The 16,854-nt window shown below is 50.6% G+C and overlaps 1 protein-coding gene and 1 long non-coding RNA gene across 5 annotated transcripts in view; one reads left to right on the forward strand and one right to left on the reverse strand.

The window, feature by feature from the left end:
- The window catches only part of ZNF16 (zinc finger protein 16), a 21,933-nt gene extending 16,372 nt beyond the window's left edge, over positions 1-5,561 (reverse strand). For 2 of the 3 annotated variants that reach the window (XM_047783099.1, XM_047783100.1), the window contains exons 1-2: positions 5,408-5,561; positions 2,530-2,734 (exon numbers count right to left, since the gene is read on the reverse strand). In XM_047783099.1, the coding sequence (XP_047639055.1) occupies positions 2,530-2,734; positions 5,408-5,476 (274 nt within the window). In that variant the 5' untranslated portion in view covers positions 5,477-5,561. Of the gene's footprint in view, positions 1-2,529; positions 2,735-5,375 lie in introns of all 3 variants that reach the window. The other variant, XM_047783101.1, reaches the window with a different exon arrangement.
- LOC125128973 (uncharacterized) lies at positions 5,501-14,115 on the forward strand. 2 transcript variants are annotated; one of them, XR_007135370.1, is made up of 5 exons: positions 5,501-5,628; positions 11,412-11,507; positions 12,214-12,292; positions 13,006-13,191; positions 13,464-14,115. It is a non-coding gene; the product is annotated as an uncharacterized LOC125128973 (long non-coding RNA). The 2 variants fall into 2 exon arrangements; XR_007135369.1 differs by lacking the exon at positions 5,501-5,628 and adding an exon at positions 5,639-5,720.
- The last annotated feature ends 2,739 nt before the right edge of the window (positions 14,116-16,854 follow it).

Here is a 16,854-nt window from a genome sequence, read left to right on the forward strand (position 1 = left end):
CTTAACCCACTGAGTGAGGCCAGGGATCAAACCCGCAACTTCATGGTTCCTAGTCGGATTCATTTCTGCTGAGCCACAATGGAAGCTCCTGTCACAGGTCTCTTCCAAACGTACACCCTACCCTGGTCATGTATGGGCTTTTCTAAATGCCCTGATACACAGGGGTGTTTCTGAATGCCCTCATTGCTCCAGCTTTCCCTCCTAGGCCTTAGGCAGTTGACTGTACCGTTAACTGATGACCCAAGTGCCTGTGGGGTTTCAGTTCACCTTAAAATATTTTGAGCCCACCAGGTCTCTGCTGAGTAAGTTCGGAGTTAAGCAACACAGAGACAAACACTTTGTGTCAATTCTTTGCCCAACCCCACACAGGTGAAAACAAACAAAATAACTTCTGAATAAGCTCCTTCTGGAACCAGGGACCAGGATCCCCCACTGGGAACACAGCCTGTTCACTTTGAGACTACTACTGAACCATATTTGTAAAGCTTTCCATTTTAAGTTGCCTTTTTCCTTCTCTCTTTTTTTTTTTTTGGTCTTTTTTTTAGGGCCACACCCTCAGCATATGAGGTTCCTGGGCGAGGGATCGAACTGGAGCTACAGCTGCCGGCCTACCCCACAGCCAGAGCCACACAGGATCCGAGCTGTGTCTGCACCCCACACCACAGCTCACAGCAATACCAGATCCTTAAGCCACTGAGCGAGGCCAGGGATCGAACCCACATCTTCATAAATACCCGTAGAGTTGGTTACCGCTGAGCCACAACAGGACTCCCAAGTTGCCTTTTTCCTGACGGAGCATTTGCTTGGCTGCTGGAAACCTGACTGTTCTAGATTTCTGACAAGGGTGGTCGTGGTAGTTTCTACTTGTTCTTTTTTTTTTTTTTTTTTTTTCAGGAAGAACAGATCCCAGTTTTATTTATTTATTTTTTTGTCTTTGTCTTTCCCAGGGCCGCACCCGTGGCATATGGAGGTTCCCAGACTTGGGGTCTAATCAGAGCTGTAGCCGCCAGCCTACGCCAGAGCCGCAGCAACGCGGGATCCGAGCCACATCTGCGACCTACACCACAGCTCAGGGCAACGCAGGATCCTTAACCCATGGAGGGAGGCCAGGGATCGAACCTGTAACCTCATGGTTCCTAGTTGGATTTGTTAACCACTGAGCCACGACAGCAACTCCAGTTTCTACTTGTTTTTTTAAAAATGTTTATGTGTGGAGTTCCCATCGTGGCACAGTGGAAACAAATCTGACTAGGAACCACAGGGTTGAGGGTGCAGCCCTAAAAAAAGACAAAAAAAAAAGTTTATGTGGAAGGAAGTGTTTGGAGCTGCTTCCTCCTCCACCATTTTGCTCTATAGCAGCTTTTTATTTATTTATTTTATTTATTTGTTGTCTTTTTAGGGCTGCACCCATGGGATACCGAAGTCCCCAGGCTAGGGGTCAAATTGGAGCTACAGCTGCCACCGTACACCAGGGCTCATGACAAGGCTGGATCCCTAACCCACTGAGCCAGGCCAGGGACTGAACCCGCACCCTCATGGATCCTAGTGGGGTTCTTTACTGCCACAAAGGGAACTCCTACAGCAGCTTTTTATTTATTTATTTTTTTATTCTTTTGCTTTTTATGGCAGATGGAAGTTCCCAAGCTAGGGGTCAAATCAGAGCTACAGCTGCTGGCCTACACCACAGCCACAGCCACATCAGATCCGAGCTGCGTCTGTGACCTACACTACTGAGCGAGGCCAGGGATCGAACCTGCAACCTCATGGTTCCTCGTCAGATTCCTTCTGCTGCGCCACGACGGGAACTCCTACAGCATTAAAGCATGAGCTACTATCAGCCTGTTTTCTTCCCTGGAGCAAGTCCTGGCCTAGCTCACCTCACTGCCTGTAACACCCTTGGCCATCTGGTAGCAGGCTTCCCCTCGGGGCCACTTTTTGGGTCTACGTCGTGTTTCTCATCCTCTAGGCACCCATCCCTGCCGCTGGCCCAACCTTCCAGTCCATAGAGGGTCTGACCAGGGCATGCTGCCCCGATGTCCTGAGCACGACAGTCCCACGTAGTTAAGAGTGGGTTCTCGTAAAGGAGATGCCAGGAAGGAAAGCTGACAGTGAGAAGCTGTCCCGGTCAACCTGTGAGGTCTGCAGAAGAGGGTCAGTGAAGGCCTTTAGGAAGGACACGCTGGTGTCTGACAGGGATGGGAGCAGTGGGCAGTGAAGGCTGCCGGAAGGGAGCGGGGCCAAGGCCTGAGGGCAGGTGTCACCACCAGTCCGGTGAAGAAGTTAGGCAGGGCTCAGCTAGCGACCAGCACCTCACGCCCTTCTGTGTCAGCTGAGGATACCACCATCCCACTCAGGGCACCAAGGCAGCCAGGTGCCAGGCAAACTTCTCTCTGACCTCCAGCCTTGGTCCCTCAAATCCACAAGGCACCTGCCCCTAGTGGTGACACAGACACGTCCTGAGGTAAGTGCAGGGTGACGTGGACAAAGCCCCCCAGAACAAGGGCACCAGTGGGGAACTCACCCCCTTACCTGCCAGCTGATGGTGTGGAGGGGTGGCTCCTGGCTCAGTGTCACCACAGCTGAGGGGACCATGAAGTGCAGATCCAGGGTGGGTCACAGCAGGAGCATCACTCACAGAGACCTGGGTGCCGGGGGTCCGAGGGGATGGTCCAGGAACTGAGGGCTCCATCTCTGCCTTTCCAGGACGAGTTCTGAGGCTGGGCATGGCTGGGACCTGGAGACCAGCAAGGATGCAGGTGAGTGTGCAGAGGGCCAAGCTCCAGGGGCTCAACCTCCCACCCAGCAGGCTCACGTCCTCCACCCCTGCAAGCCAGAGACCTCAGGAGGGCCTGGGGACTGATGCTGCATTCCCTGATCCTGGGCCACAGGGGAGGGTCAGCCGGCCAGGGGGATAGGGACACACGAGCCAGGTGGGAAGGGGCAAGATGCGGACCGTGGAGCAGGGTAAGTACAGTGTCCCATGGGCACCACCCGGAAGGCCCAAGCCTGCCCTGATAAGAGAGCAGCTCCCTCGGAGCCTGTGCCTGCTGGGGGCCACCCGACCCTGCACGGGGCAGCTGCAGACAGGCATGAAGTCATCAGTGCCACCTTACTCGTCAGTCCTGAGTTGTGCCCTCCTGGCAGCATCCACAGTGGGTGCCCCATCCCCACCCTTCTGGCTGCCTTCCCACAGCACCAGTGGTTCCCTCCCAGATCCCTCCTTAACCCCCTCTTCATGCCGGGGCTACAGGGCTCACTTCGGCACCTTAACCTGGTTAATGTGCCCAGTCCCGAGGCAGCAACATCCTTTACCCTGTGAAGACTCTCAAACTAGGTCGGGCTCATCTCTGGCTTTAGGTGCTTTCTGAGATCAGGAACGGGACATTCCCACCTGGACATTCGCCACCCCTCCCACTGCCCTCTCTCTGAGCAAACACACCAAGCCCTGCTCACCAGCCTACCTGAGAGAGGGGCAACATCCCCTGGCCCCTTATTCACTCTGCACCATCAGCAGGTACCACTGACCCTTCCGCCCCTCAGGGGTGGAGAAGACAAAGCAGGAACTGTGGCAGAAGCCCACCGTGGACAGCACCTGCGGCCTTGGGACTGGACTTCTCTTCTTGGACACATGCTTTCAGAGATTCCAAAACACCCACTTTATGTCAGGGGCTATTCTGGGGAGGTGTGACCATCACCCTCGTGGACTTGAGTAAGACAGATGGCAGAGGAAAGACAGACATGAGATGGGCACATGCCTGGACAGAGGAAGCAGGGAAGGGACAGAGTCTGGGCAGATGGGTTGAAGAGGGTTCAAGCCCTGCCTGGCTGGGAAAGTGGGAAAAGGCAGAGGTTACACAGGGCAGAGGTGTGGACAGAGCTCAGAGGCAGAATTACTAAGGGTCAGATTTAAAGAGGCCTTGACGACCTGATGAAAGTGAGGCACCAGCCGCATTTCTCCCTCAGGAGAGACAGAACTAAGGGAAAAGCACAGGAAGATCAACCTGGCCTGGGCACGCAGACTGACATCTGAGAAGACTCCTGGCACCCATCCATGCAGCAGCAGGAGAGAGCAGACGATGACCTCGAGGGGGTAGCCTTCACTCTCTCTCCCAAGGGGAGGCTCAATCATTTGCAGTAGTTATTTAGTTCACTTTTTTTTTTTTTTTTTTGCTTTTGCTTTTTAGGGCCACACCTGGGGCATATGGACGTTTCCAGGCTAGGGATCAAATCAGAGCTACAGCTGCCGGCCTACACCACAGCCACAGCCACACGGAATCTGAGCCGCATCTGCGACCTACATTACAGCTCACAGCAACGCCGGATCCCTGACCTACTGAGCGAGGCCAAGGCTCGAACCTGTATCCTCATGGATATCAGTCAGATTCGTTTCTCCTGCGCCACAACAGGAACTGCAAATTCACTTTATTTTAGAATTCTTGAAATTAAAATTGTCTCTTGAGTAAGGGAAACGTCATGTGGCTCAAAATTCAAAAAGTTAAAGAGGCGTTAAGGTGAAATATCCCCCAGCCAGCCACTCGGTTCCCTTCCCTGTTTCCAAGGTCCCCTTCCAAATTTCTCTAAGCTTACACAGGCAAATACGTTTATAATATCTTTGCCTTTTTAAGTTGTACCAAACCACACTCATTTAACATCTTGCTTTTCTTGCTTCAGTACATGTGGGCTCTTGCCCAGAAGAACAGAGACAGGGTCTGTGGCGGAGAATGCCCCTCCCCACCCATGTCCCATAATAATCCCTGGAACCTACCCTACACAGCAAAAAGAGACTTTGCAGAGGAAATTAAGGTTAAAGTTATGGGCCTGGATTATCCTCGTGGGCCCACTAATCCCATGAAACTTGCTGACTCAGAAGCATGGGTCATGCGCAAGGAGTGCGGCCTCCAGGAGCTAATGGCAGTCAGCAGGGAAAAGGCAACCTCAGGAAATGGATTCTACCAACGAGCTTGGAAGTCGATTCAACTGGCGTTGGGCTCAACCTGGTGCCAAGCAAAGACAAACCTGTGGGGACCCGCAGCCACCAGTCTTCGGCAGGTACCCGCGGCGCCGGCACGACTCACCCTCAGCCCCACTCCCCTGGGGGGGAAATGCCCTTCTTCATTCTCAGGGCGAAACGACCACACCGACTGGGCCCCCAGGCAGAACACCCGGAACCAAGCGACAACCCCATTCATTTCTCACCGGCTCCTTACAGCTCCGACGACCGCACCGATTCCTGAGGCCCCCTTCTCCGCCCCAACCGCCCGCGCCAGAAGACCTGCCCTCGCACTCCCGCAGCCGCGCTCCCCGGGCAGGCGCTGCTCGGCCCCGCCGCGCATCGTCCAGGGGCCGCCCCCGCAGCCCTCCCCCACGCCGCGCACCCGAGTCTGGGCCTCCTGGGACCAGCACCCACCGCGGGGACTTCGGAGTCAGGCGGGAGCGCGGGCTGCAACGTGGAGGAGCCGCGCGCGCGCGCGAGCATCCCCCACCGCAGCCGCTCCCAGAACCGCGCAACGCCTCGAGGCGGCCCACAGGCTGACCCCGGAAGTCCCCCTCAACTTCCGGTCCGCTGCTTCCCCGCCCCCCTCGCCAGCCCAGCGAGGCCGCTCTAGGCGCGGGGAGCCTAACGACTCGGTAAGTGAGCTCCCGACACCCTCTGCTCTCGGGAGGCGCCTGGAGCGCCAGCTGCCTCGCGATGACTGTCTGCTGGCGCAACTAGCCGAGCGGTAACTGTTAGACATGGCGGGGAGGAAGGAGGCGGAGGGTGGGGCAATGAGGTCTCAGCCGGTTTATCGACCAACGAAGTGGCCGGGAGCGCTGAGCAGCGAGAACTCAGGCTCCCCGCTGCTTAGGGAGCAGTTAGTGGCCTCAAAAAAGGGGTGGTTTCTATTTTTAGCACAGGTTTGTGATGGAGTAAGAAACAGGGAAGATAGAAGTTATGTTGTTGCAAGAGTTCCCATCGTGGGTTCCCATCGTGGGGCAGCAGAAACGAATCCGACAGGGAAACATGAAGTTGCGGAGTCGATCCCTGGCCGCACTCAATGGGGTCAGGATCCGGTGTTGCCCTGAACTGTGGTGTAGCTCGCAGACCCTGCTCAGATCCTGCGTTGCTCTGGCTGTGGTGTAAGCTGGCAGCTGTAGCTCCGATTCGACCCCTGGCCTGGGAACCTCCCTATGCCACCTGTGCGGCCCTGAAAAGACGAAAGACACACAAAAAAAGTTATGTTGTTACAATTTAACAGTTTCTCCACCTATTTTTGTCTTGCAGCTTTGTGCTTCATGAGGTTATTTTTGTTCCCAAACTGTCTGGCTTTTGCCACCTTTTAGTTCTTTCCCAATCTACAGTCACTACCTAACAGTAACTGGACAGAAAGGGACAGGCAGGAAGAACTCGGTAGAATCAGAACAGACGTTGCTTGATAAGAACATGAGGGTGCATGTGGAAGAACTGAATCCCTCAATCAGTACATGATTAGACAGATTGATGGAAAAACAAATGCCTTACGTATATACCATATGTAATGTTCATGGGGCTGTCCACAGAACATTTTACAAAAACTGATTAAACCGATGATACGCTTAGACATGAAGAATACAAATATTTTAAAGTATGCATTTTACAGGAAAATTAAACTATAAAAAGTTAGAATAGAAACAACAAAAATACTAAAAACTCGACCCCCCAAACTCTAACTATTGAAATTTATGAAACACTGTCTACACAAACTTTGACTCAAAAATGGTACTAGCTGGGGAGTTCCCGTCGTGGCGCAGCAGAAACAATCTGACTAGGAACCATGAGGTTGCGGTTCGATCCCTGGCCTCACTCAGTGGGTTAAGGATCAGGAGTTGCCATGAGTTGTGGTGTAGGTCTCAGATGTAGCTCAGATCTGGCGTTGCTGTGGCTGTGGTGTAGGCCGGCAGCAACAGCTGCAATTATTAGACTCCTAGCCTGGGAACCTCCATATGTCATGGCTGTGGCCCTAAAAAGGCAAAATAAATAAATAAATAAATAAATAAATAAATAAAAATGATACCAGCTGGGAGTTCCCTTTGTGACTCAGCAGTTAACGAACCAGACTAGAATCCATGAAGATCTGGGTTCCATCCCTGGGCTCAGTCAGTGGATTAAGGATGTGGCAACTTCCATGTGCAGAAGGTACGGCCCTAAAAAAAAAAAAAGAAAAAGAAAAAAAAATGATACTAGCTGGAAAATTAGACCACAAAACAATGAAAAGCAAAAATACTTCATTCTCACATCTATGGAATGCAGTGTAAACTGTAAAATATATAATATTCACTGAATATTTTTCAGGGAAAAATATGTATTATATATCACCTTAAATAATTTTTTTTTTTTTTTAGGGCCACGTCCAAGACATGTGAAGGTTCCCAGGCTAGAAGTCGAATCGAGCTACAGCTGCCAACTTAGGCCATAGCCACGCAGGATCCAAGCCCTGTCTTCAACCTACATTACAGCTCACGGCAACGCCAGATCCTTAGCCCACTGAGCAAGGCCAGGCATCAAACCCACGTCCTCATGGATTCTAGTCAGATTCATTTCTGCTGCACCATGATGGGAACTCCTTAAATACTTTCATTATTAAAGAAAACAGAGGAGTTCCCATTGTGGCTCAGTGGTTAACAAACCCGACTAGTAACCATGAGGTCTTGGGTTCCATCCCTGGCCTCGCTCAGTGGGTTAAGGATCCAGCATTGCCGTGAGCTGTGGTGCAGGTCGCAGTCGAGGCTCGGACCCTTTGCTGCTGTGTCTGTGGTGTAGGCCGGCCACTACAGCTCCACTTCAAACCCCTAGCCTGGGAACCTCCATATGCCACAGGTATGGCCCTGACAAAAGACAAAAAAGACCAAAAAAAAAAAAGACGAACATTTATTTCAAGAAGTTATAAAAAGAGAAGTTCTCGTCGTGGCGCAGTGGTTAACGAATCCGACTAGGAACCATGAGGTTGCGGGTTCGGTCCCTGCCCTTGCTCAGTGGGTTAAGGATCCGGCGTTGCCGTGAGCTGTGGTGTAGGTTGCAGACACGGCCCGGATCCTGCGTTGCTGTGGCTGTGGCGTAGGCCGGCGGCTACAGCTCTGATTAGACCCCTAGCCTGGGAACCTCCATATGCCGCAGGAGGGGCCCAAGAAATAGCAAAAAAGACAAAAAAAAAAAAAGAAAAACATTTCTCTGCTCCATAACCAATGAGATAATGTAACAACGTCCCCTCCACAATAGCAACAAAAACTGACATATTGGGGAATTAACAAAGAGCATTCAAGACACAACAGAGAAGTCCGGGTCAGACTTTGTACAGATGGCATTTAACAGATGGTAACATGTCACCGCGATAAATGGCAGAAGGATGGGTTGTTTAGAAGGTGGTGTTAAATGGAGAAAAACAGAACCAGACCCTCGCTGACAACACAGGCAGTGGTAGGCTCTGAGAACTAAAGACCTAAATATGGACAGTGAAGAAATGAGGTTAGCAGAAAAACTACTCAGGAAATTTTCCGAGACCCTGAGGCGGAAGGGACGCTCTGCTGGGCTGAGTTCGGAGCCGGGGTAAGGCCAGTGTTTGCACTCGAGGTTCAAATAGTTTCTCTCCTGTAAAACCACAAATTTGTGGCAGGTTCACCCAGGCTCCCCACCTGATGATGTCCCGCTAGCCGACTAGAAGGAATAATAGGGATAAGGAGCTGCTGTGCCACAGTCCCCATGAGGTCACCCGCTGCATCAGATGCAGCTCCTGGTCAAGAGAACAACCCAAGTCCCGGCCAGTTCCTAATGCAGCTCATCTGAGTCTCTCTGGTCAGGGTGCAGCTGTTCCAGCAGGTCCTATAACTAAAGGACAAATTGCCTGTCTCCTGCACCCCCAACTTGAATATGGAAGAGGAGGATGGGAAATAGCAGTGTCCAAATTGTGCTGTGTCCAAGGACAAGTCTGATGTGCGTTTTTGTGTAGGTCGTGTAGTAATTGCAAATGCAATGATTCCACCCATGTAAGCGAGTGTGCAGGGCGTGCAGAGACCCCTTGGGCACCCCTAACCCTAGCGGGAGGGAGCTGCACGACATCACCCCAGGCATGCACACTCAGCTCTGGGAGGAGCACCCTGGGTGCTGGGCCCAATCAGGTCTGACTTGGCCTCCAGAGAGGCAAGTGGCCGCCCTGGCCCAGGCTGCCCAGCTTTACAGGGGCCTCCCGCCTGACAGCTCTGAGCCTGAGCCAGCTTCTTCCCTGCACAATTCCATCTAGTTCCACATGCAAAGGTCACGAGCTAAAGCCTGAAGCCTCGGGATTTCCTGAGTTGACCCAGCTTGCCGTGAGCTGTGATGTAGGTTGAAGATGCAGCTCAGATCCTGCGTTCCTGTGGCTGCAGCGTAGCCCGGCAGCTGTAGCTCTGATTCGACCCCTAGCCTGGGAACTTCCAAATGTCTCAAGTGCAGCTCTAAAAGGCAAAACAAAAAAAACGAGGTCTCGTATTATTTTTTACCTTTTCTGTGCTTGCCCTCCTAACGCTCCAGCTCAAGGTGACTTGAGGGCACCTGCACTGCCAGGCTCAGTGGGAAGGCAGTGCCTGCCTTTGGCTATTCATCCATTGAGTACTTGAGGTCCTCTTGAAACTGTGAGACACAGGCACAGCCTCTGCAGGCGGGGCCATCTTCATGTGCATTACATTCGTCGGTCACCAGGGCTCTGGGCAAAGAAGGGCAGGGTTTGGTGGATGCTGGACTGACCTGTCATTTGGCTGAGAGCACTAGGTACTCAGAAGGAATGTGGGCACAGACCTGGCCTGTGCTTCTCCTGCCTCGGCTTCTCAAAGCTTCATGTGGGCGTCAGAAGCAGCTGGCATTTTCAGCCTCATGGAGCCTGCTTACCTGACTCTTGGTCAGCACGGATCACAGGCCTTAGGCAGAGGGCAAACCCCTTGTCCAGCTCTGGTCCCTCCACCTGTGCCTCTACCTGCCCTCCTACAGCCTGCATCTCTCTAGAAAGCTCTGCTGAAACTGGGGACAAGTAACCAAGGCTTGCCAACATTCTGAACAATTCTGAACTGATTTCTCTAGGGCTGTAGTCTTATTTATTTATGTATTTATTTTTGTCTTTTTAGACCCACCAGCATGGCACATGGAAGTCCCCAGGCTAGGGGGTTGAATCAGAGCTGCCAGCCTATGCCAGCCCCAGCGGATCCTTAGCCCACTGAGTGGGGCCAGGGATTAAACCCGCATCCTCGTGGATACTCATTGGGTTTGTTACCGCTGAGCCATGACGGGAACTCCCTAGGGCTGGCTGTAGTTTTAGTCGCATGTAGTCTACGCCTAATACATCACAGCAAGGGTCACAGCAAAGGTCTCCACCTGTATTGCCCCTGTCCTCCACCTGATCATTAGGCCAGCTCTTCTCTTCAGGTATAGGTTCTGTTTTGGCACCACCGTGTTCTCAGCTGCTGTCAAGAGGCTCTAAACCAGCGCTGGCTTCAGTGAGGCAGAAAGATATTTCTGTCTCCTGCGTTAGACCACATGGCTGTGGTGGTCGTCGTCCCGAAGATGGAGGGGCACAGGCCCTTCCACTCGAGGGCTCCCCCTGCCCCAGCGCATAGTCACTGCTTCAGCCCCTGGGACATGATGAGATGAGACCTGGAAGACACACACGTCCCTTCCGCCCGCGGCCCACATGCCACATCTCATGGCCGTGCAGCTGGAAACATCGTCTTTGCTTGAATGGGCAAGTGTCAGCTAACATCCCATGTCTGAAAAGGACAGGAGGAACGGAAAGGCAGGAGAGAAGGACCAGCAGGCTCTGCACATCCACCAGGGGGCATAACATGGTGAACACAAAGCCCTGCAGCAACATCAGAAAACACACTGACAGGTGTCCGAGACAACTCAATAAATTAGAGGTCCATCCATCTACCACCTATGACAGTAAAAATGCCACTCTCGTGAATTAGTTAGGATTAAATAATTTTATTGCAAGCTTGATGAAAAACACTACTTCTCAGCCAGCCTAAACTGTCACAGAATAAGGTAAACAGCCAGTGCCCACGAGGTGGTGACCTCCTGACCACCCTGACGCAACCCTGAGGCCCATGAGGAGGGCGGGGCAGGGCCTGGGTGCACACAGGCTGCCGTATCCCATGCAAATGTGCTTTCCACTGGGCACGTTATGCTGTGTTTTTGTCCTGGACATCTCAGTTTTTCCCTCATTATGAAGTTTTCCACTGTACATATGAATAAAAGCTTTTGCTTTATTCTGATAACACCACGTTATCAGATTTTGCTGACAAACATGGCTGCCATGAGCATCTGGGGACACATCCCCTGGTGTTGATGGAAGGGTCTGCTGCGTGGATGTGGAGTGGAGGTGGGTTCTGGGCTATTGCATCTTCATTAATGATGCCAAATTATTTTCCAGTGTGTTGTTCCAACTTCACTCCTATCACTACGTGAGAGTAATTGTTGCTGTACATTTTTTGAAACCTCATTATGGCCAAACTGCATTTTGCAGCTGGTAAGTATATCCCCAGTGCTGTCAGCACTGAACCCCACTCATCTGTGGGGCTCATGGCCTTAGATGCAGTGTAGACACCCTCACCCCAAGCTTTGTAGGGAGTTGGAACCTCGCTTGTTCAGATACCCCAGCATCTCTGTGCACCGTCTCAGAGCTGCCCCCGCCCCCCTGCTCACTCTGAGCCTCTGTCTGTACCAGCCTCCACCTGACATGATGCTCCAACGCTTGGGGGCGTGGCCATGCCCAAAGCTGGTGCTGCCAAGACCACCGGAGGCCCCAGGCCAGGTTGCTCAGGTGGGGGCAGGACTCGCCCAGACCAATTCTGGTGCCTATTCTCCTGCAGAGCTGGCACTGGCAGGGTGCCCAGAAGCTCTGCTAAGCTGTAGGAACTTTCCAGCCCCTGCCCATTCACAAGGCCCTCCTGGCCTCTGGCTGCCCCTGTGAGGGCGGCTATCTACATGGCCTTCTAACGCCCCCATACGCTATTCAAGGACCTGCTCTTGCCCGCCTAACAAGTATAGTGGCCCCATTCTGCTCCTCTGGACACAGCCAACTGGACAGGCACTGACATCCAAACCAGGGGGGCCTCATTTACTGGAATCCTACAGGTCCATGGGTGCGTGAGTGGACACCTGACCACAGATTGGCTGGGGCCTCTCCTTAAAATACAAATCAAAGTACTAAGTTCCCAGCCTTTTTCCGGCAGGTCTCTCAGAAGCAGCAGATATGAACCCAGGCATTGTGGTGGACAGTTTTTCATCCCAGCAGACTGTGGCCCTGAGAAGGTAAGTCTGGAGGGAAACCAGCATCCAGTTTGGGGCGAGAAATCCAGAAATTGTTCCGGTTCCCAACTCCAGCTGTCTCCCCACCTGGGTTCCCCGAGATGTGCTGGGACCCCGCAGACGAAGCTCCTTGTCCTTGCTCAGGTCATCTGAGGTAGGTGTCTGTCACTGGTGCACGCGACCAACCCCTCCAACTTCCATCCTGCAGTTTCCTTCTGGCTCCACCTTCAGGTACACAGAAGACGCTGCACGTATGCAGCTTTAAGGTGGAAAAAACTCAGTTTGGTCCTGCTGCCTGGAGAGCCAGGCCCTCAGTAATCAGGATCGAGGGGAGCGGCCTGAGTCACTCGCCCCTTACTGCTGCATGAACATAAAGGCATAATGGGATCCCCCCCACTACCTTTCAGTGCTTGAAACTCAAATAAACCTTAGAGTTGGTGGGGAAAGAGGAAATATCAACTAACACAATAAAGCAGTAGGGCTGGCACAGGTGTGACAGCACTGGGAGAGAGAAATGTCACCTCATGAGCAGCCGCTCCAGGGACCTGAAAGTACCCTACTCACTCCTTCCCACGGGGATAAACAATAAGCAGACCAGCTAGAGCAGCAGGAACAGGCGTCTTCAGAACAAGCCTGAGACAGAACGAGGTCTGAGCAGAGCTTGACCTCCTGGATGTCAAAACTGTCCTAGGCACAGTCGGTCTGCTTGTTTCCAGGACCTTCTGGGTGACAACGCCTGTGCCACCAGTGGGCCATGGTGGGGATCTTGGAAGGTTGTACATGTGCTGGCCCTGGCATAAAACTCTCTAAAAGTAGCTTCTTTTCATCGGTTGGAAAACCCAGAACGACCTTCTCAACGGCATCGAAGCTCCCAGGTCTAGAAGCCAGGAGGCGCCATGCAGGTGAGTGTGCGACTGCAGCTCAGAGGCTTTGTGCCATCAGGAGACAGCCCTGCTCCTGGCAGTACTGGCGCCACCAAGCCAGGTGAGGCCACGTAAATACAATTCAATACAGTTGGTGCAGGAATTACTCAAAGACATCTTAGCTACACAATCTAAAACAGAGAATTAGAAATAAAAGCTGAGGTTCTCAATTAAGTAAATTGTCCACTGTATATAAAGATGAAAATACAGACAAAACCCCAACTATTTCCTCCTGATTTGGCACTCGACAGGCCTCGGCGAGAACCCTGCCATGGCTTCCTAGTCCTCCTGTCTCTGAAAGGATGCCAGAGAGATGCTTGCGGCAATAACAGTGAGTTTTCTTTTTCTTCCTGAAAGTTGTTTCTTCTCAAGCAGAAGTTGCGACTGGATTAAAAGCTCTGAGGCCCTACTCAGCCTGAAGCTGGGAGAGCCTGGGAAGGGGCTTCCAACACAGCCTAGGGGTTCAGGTGCCACCTTGGGAAAAGACAGACATTCCCTCTTTTTGGGATACTGTGACTGGGCAACAATGAGTGAAGTCACAAGCCAGAGACTCCCAACTCGACCATTTTCCAATGTTACTTTGTTGATAACACATCCAGAAGATAAACCTACCAAACCATATTAAGTAAATCATACAATTTCAATGGGCCAGAATTACTCAATCCACAGGAAAAAAGAAAAACCAGCCCAGAATTAGTCAGCTGGGCCAGCCTAGGGGCTGCAAGCTCTCTGCAAGCAGTGCCTAAACTCTGGGGGGCCAGGGTGCAGCGGGGGCCCAGCAGGCATCTGAGCCCCAACAGGGCAACCTCTGTGCCTGTCTCATCAAGAGAGCATTAAGAGGAATGCCGACTTCACTGCTCCCATTGTGGTGCAGCAGTAATGAACCCGAAGTATCCATGACAACATGAGTCCAATCCCTGGCCTCGCTCAGAGGGTTAAGGATCTGGCATTGCCATGAGCTGTGGTATAGGTCACAGATGCCGCTCAGATTCTGTGTTGCTGTGGCTGTCGTGCAGGCCGGCAGCTACAGTTACAATGTGACAGACAACCTAGCCTGGGAAACTCCATATGCCATGGGTGTGGCCCTAAAAAGACCAAAAAAAAGAATGCATAGGCAATGCTGGGTAGCACAGGGAACTATGTGCAATCACTTATGATGGAACTTGATGAAAGATAATATGAAAAAAAGAATGTATATACATATATATATATATATGCATGACTGTGTCACTTTGCTGTACAGCAGAAATTGACAGAACAGTGTAAATCAACTATAATAAAAACATTTTTAGGGCATTCCCATTGTGGCACAGCAGAAACAAAATCTGACTGGCATGAGGATGCAGGTTGGATTTGTGGCCTTGTTCAGTGGGTGAGGAATCCAGCATTGCTGTGAGCTGTGGTGTAGGTTGCAGACCTGGCTCAGATCCCTTGTTGCTGTGACTATGGCTATGGCCAAGGGCTGTAGTTCTGATTCCACCCCTAGCCTGGGAACTTCCATATGCCATGGTTACAGCCCTAAAAAGAAAAAAAAAAAAAAGAAAGAAAGAAAGTACTATTCAAAGTATTCAAAGTACATAAAGAAGTCGTACACCTCAACAATAAAAAACAAAGAACTCAATTCACAAATGGTCAAAGGGAAGTTCCCTTGTGGCAGTGCAGGTTAAGGATCCGACATTGTCACTGCAGCAGCTCAGGTTGCTGCTACGGAATAGGTTTGACCCCTGGTCCAGGAATCTCCACATGCTCCAGGTGCAGCCAAAAAAAAAAAAAAAAAAAGTAAAAAATGGCCAAAGGGGGGTGAAGGGGGATTAGCAGATGCAAACTATTAAATACTGAATGGATAAAGAAGGTCCTACTGTATAGGACAGAGACCTATATTCAATATCCTGTAATAAACGTAATGGAAAAGAACATAAAAAATGTGTGTATGTACAACTGAATCGCTTTGCTGTAGAGCAGAAATTAACACAACATTGTAAATCAACTATACTTCAATGAAATAATTTTAAATGGCCAGAGGATTTGAGTAGACATTTCTCCAGTGAAGGCAGAGAAATGGTCAACAGGCACGTGAAAAGATGCTCATATCATTAGTCACTAGGGAAATCCAAACCCACCTCACCTCCACAGGATGACTATTATCAAAACGAAGGGAAATAACAAGTGCTGACAAGGACATGGAGAAAGTGGGAGCTTCATGAGCTGATTGCTACTGGGGATGTAAAACGCCACTGCCCCTGTGGAAAAGGCTGACCATTCTTCCCAGAGGGAAACACAGAATACCGTATGGCCCAGTAACTGTACTCCTAGGATTACACCCCAAAGTAGTCAAAGTAGGGAAAGTATAAGCACAGAATTTACACTAATGTTCACAGTAGCTTTATGTACAAGAGTCAACAGGCAGAAACACCCAAGTACCCATCAGCAGACGACAGGTAAACAAAATACAAGAAATGGAACATTCTTCAGTCATAATAAAGGAATGATGTCCTGACACCTGCTACAACACGGGTGAAGCTTAAGGACATGATGCTCAGTGAAATAAGCCAGGGCATAAAGGACAAATGCTCTATGATTCCACTTCTATGAGGTACCTGGAATAGTCAAATACTTAAGAGACCGAAAAAAGGAAAAGGCGAGAGTGGAGAGCCATTGTTTACTAGGTACAGAGTTTCTGTTTGGGAAAATAAAACAGATTCAAAAATGATGTGATGGATCCATCAGTGTGATATACCACATTAAGAAACTGAAGAATAAAAACCATGTGATCCTTTCAAGAGACGCAGAAAAAGCCTTTGACAAAATCCAACACCCATTTCTGATAAAAACCCTTCAGAAAGTGGGCACAGAGGGAACCTACCTGAACATCATAAAGGCCACATATGACAAACCCACAGCGAACATCATTCTCAATGGTGAAAAGCTGAAAGAATTCCTGCTGAGATCAGGAACAAGACAAGGATGTCCGCTCTCACCACTGCTCTTCTTCAACATAGTTTTGGAAGTCCTAGCCACAACAATCAGAGAAGTAAAAGAAATAAAAGGAATCCAAATTGGAAAGGAAGAAGTAAAACTATCACTATTTGCAGATGACATGATACTATACCTAGAGAATACTAAAGACTCTACCAGAAAACTGTTAGAGCTCATCCATGAATGTGGCAAAGTTGCAGGATACAAAATTAATACACAGAAATCGACAGCATTTTTTTTTTTTTGTCTTTTTGCCATTTCTTCGGCTGCTCCCATGGCATATGGAGGTTCCCAGGCTAGCGGTCGAATCAGAGCTGTAGCCACCGGCCTAAACCAGAGCCACAGCAACTCGGGATCCTAGCCATGTCTAGGATACCACAGCTCACGGCAATGCTGGATCCTTAAGCCACTGAGAAAGGCCAGAGATCGAACCCGTAACTTCATGGTTCTTAGTCAGATTCGTTAACCACTGAGCCACAACAGGAACTCCACAGCATTTCTATACACTAACAATGAAGGAGCAGAAAGAGAAATTAGGGAAGCAATCCTGTTTACCATCACATCCAAAAGAATAAAATACCTAGGAGTAAACCTACCTAAAGAGACAAAAGACCTATACTCTGAAAACTATAAGACATGGATGAAAGCAATCAAAGATGACACAAA

The sequence above is a fragment of the Phacochoerus africanus genome, chromosome 6 (assembly GCF_016906955.1).
Source record: "Phacochoerus africanus isolate WHEZ1 chromosome 6, ROS_Pafr_v1, whole genome shotgun sequence".
In the NCBI taxonomy this organism is placed as follows: Eukaryota; Metazoa; Chordata; class Mammalia; order Artiodactyla; family Suidae; genus Phacochoerus; species Phacochoerus africanus.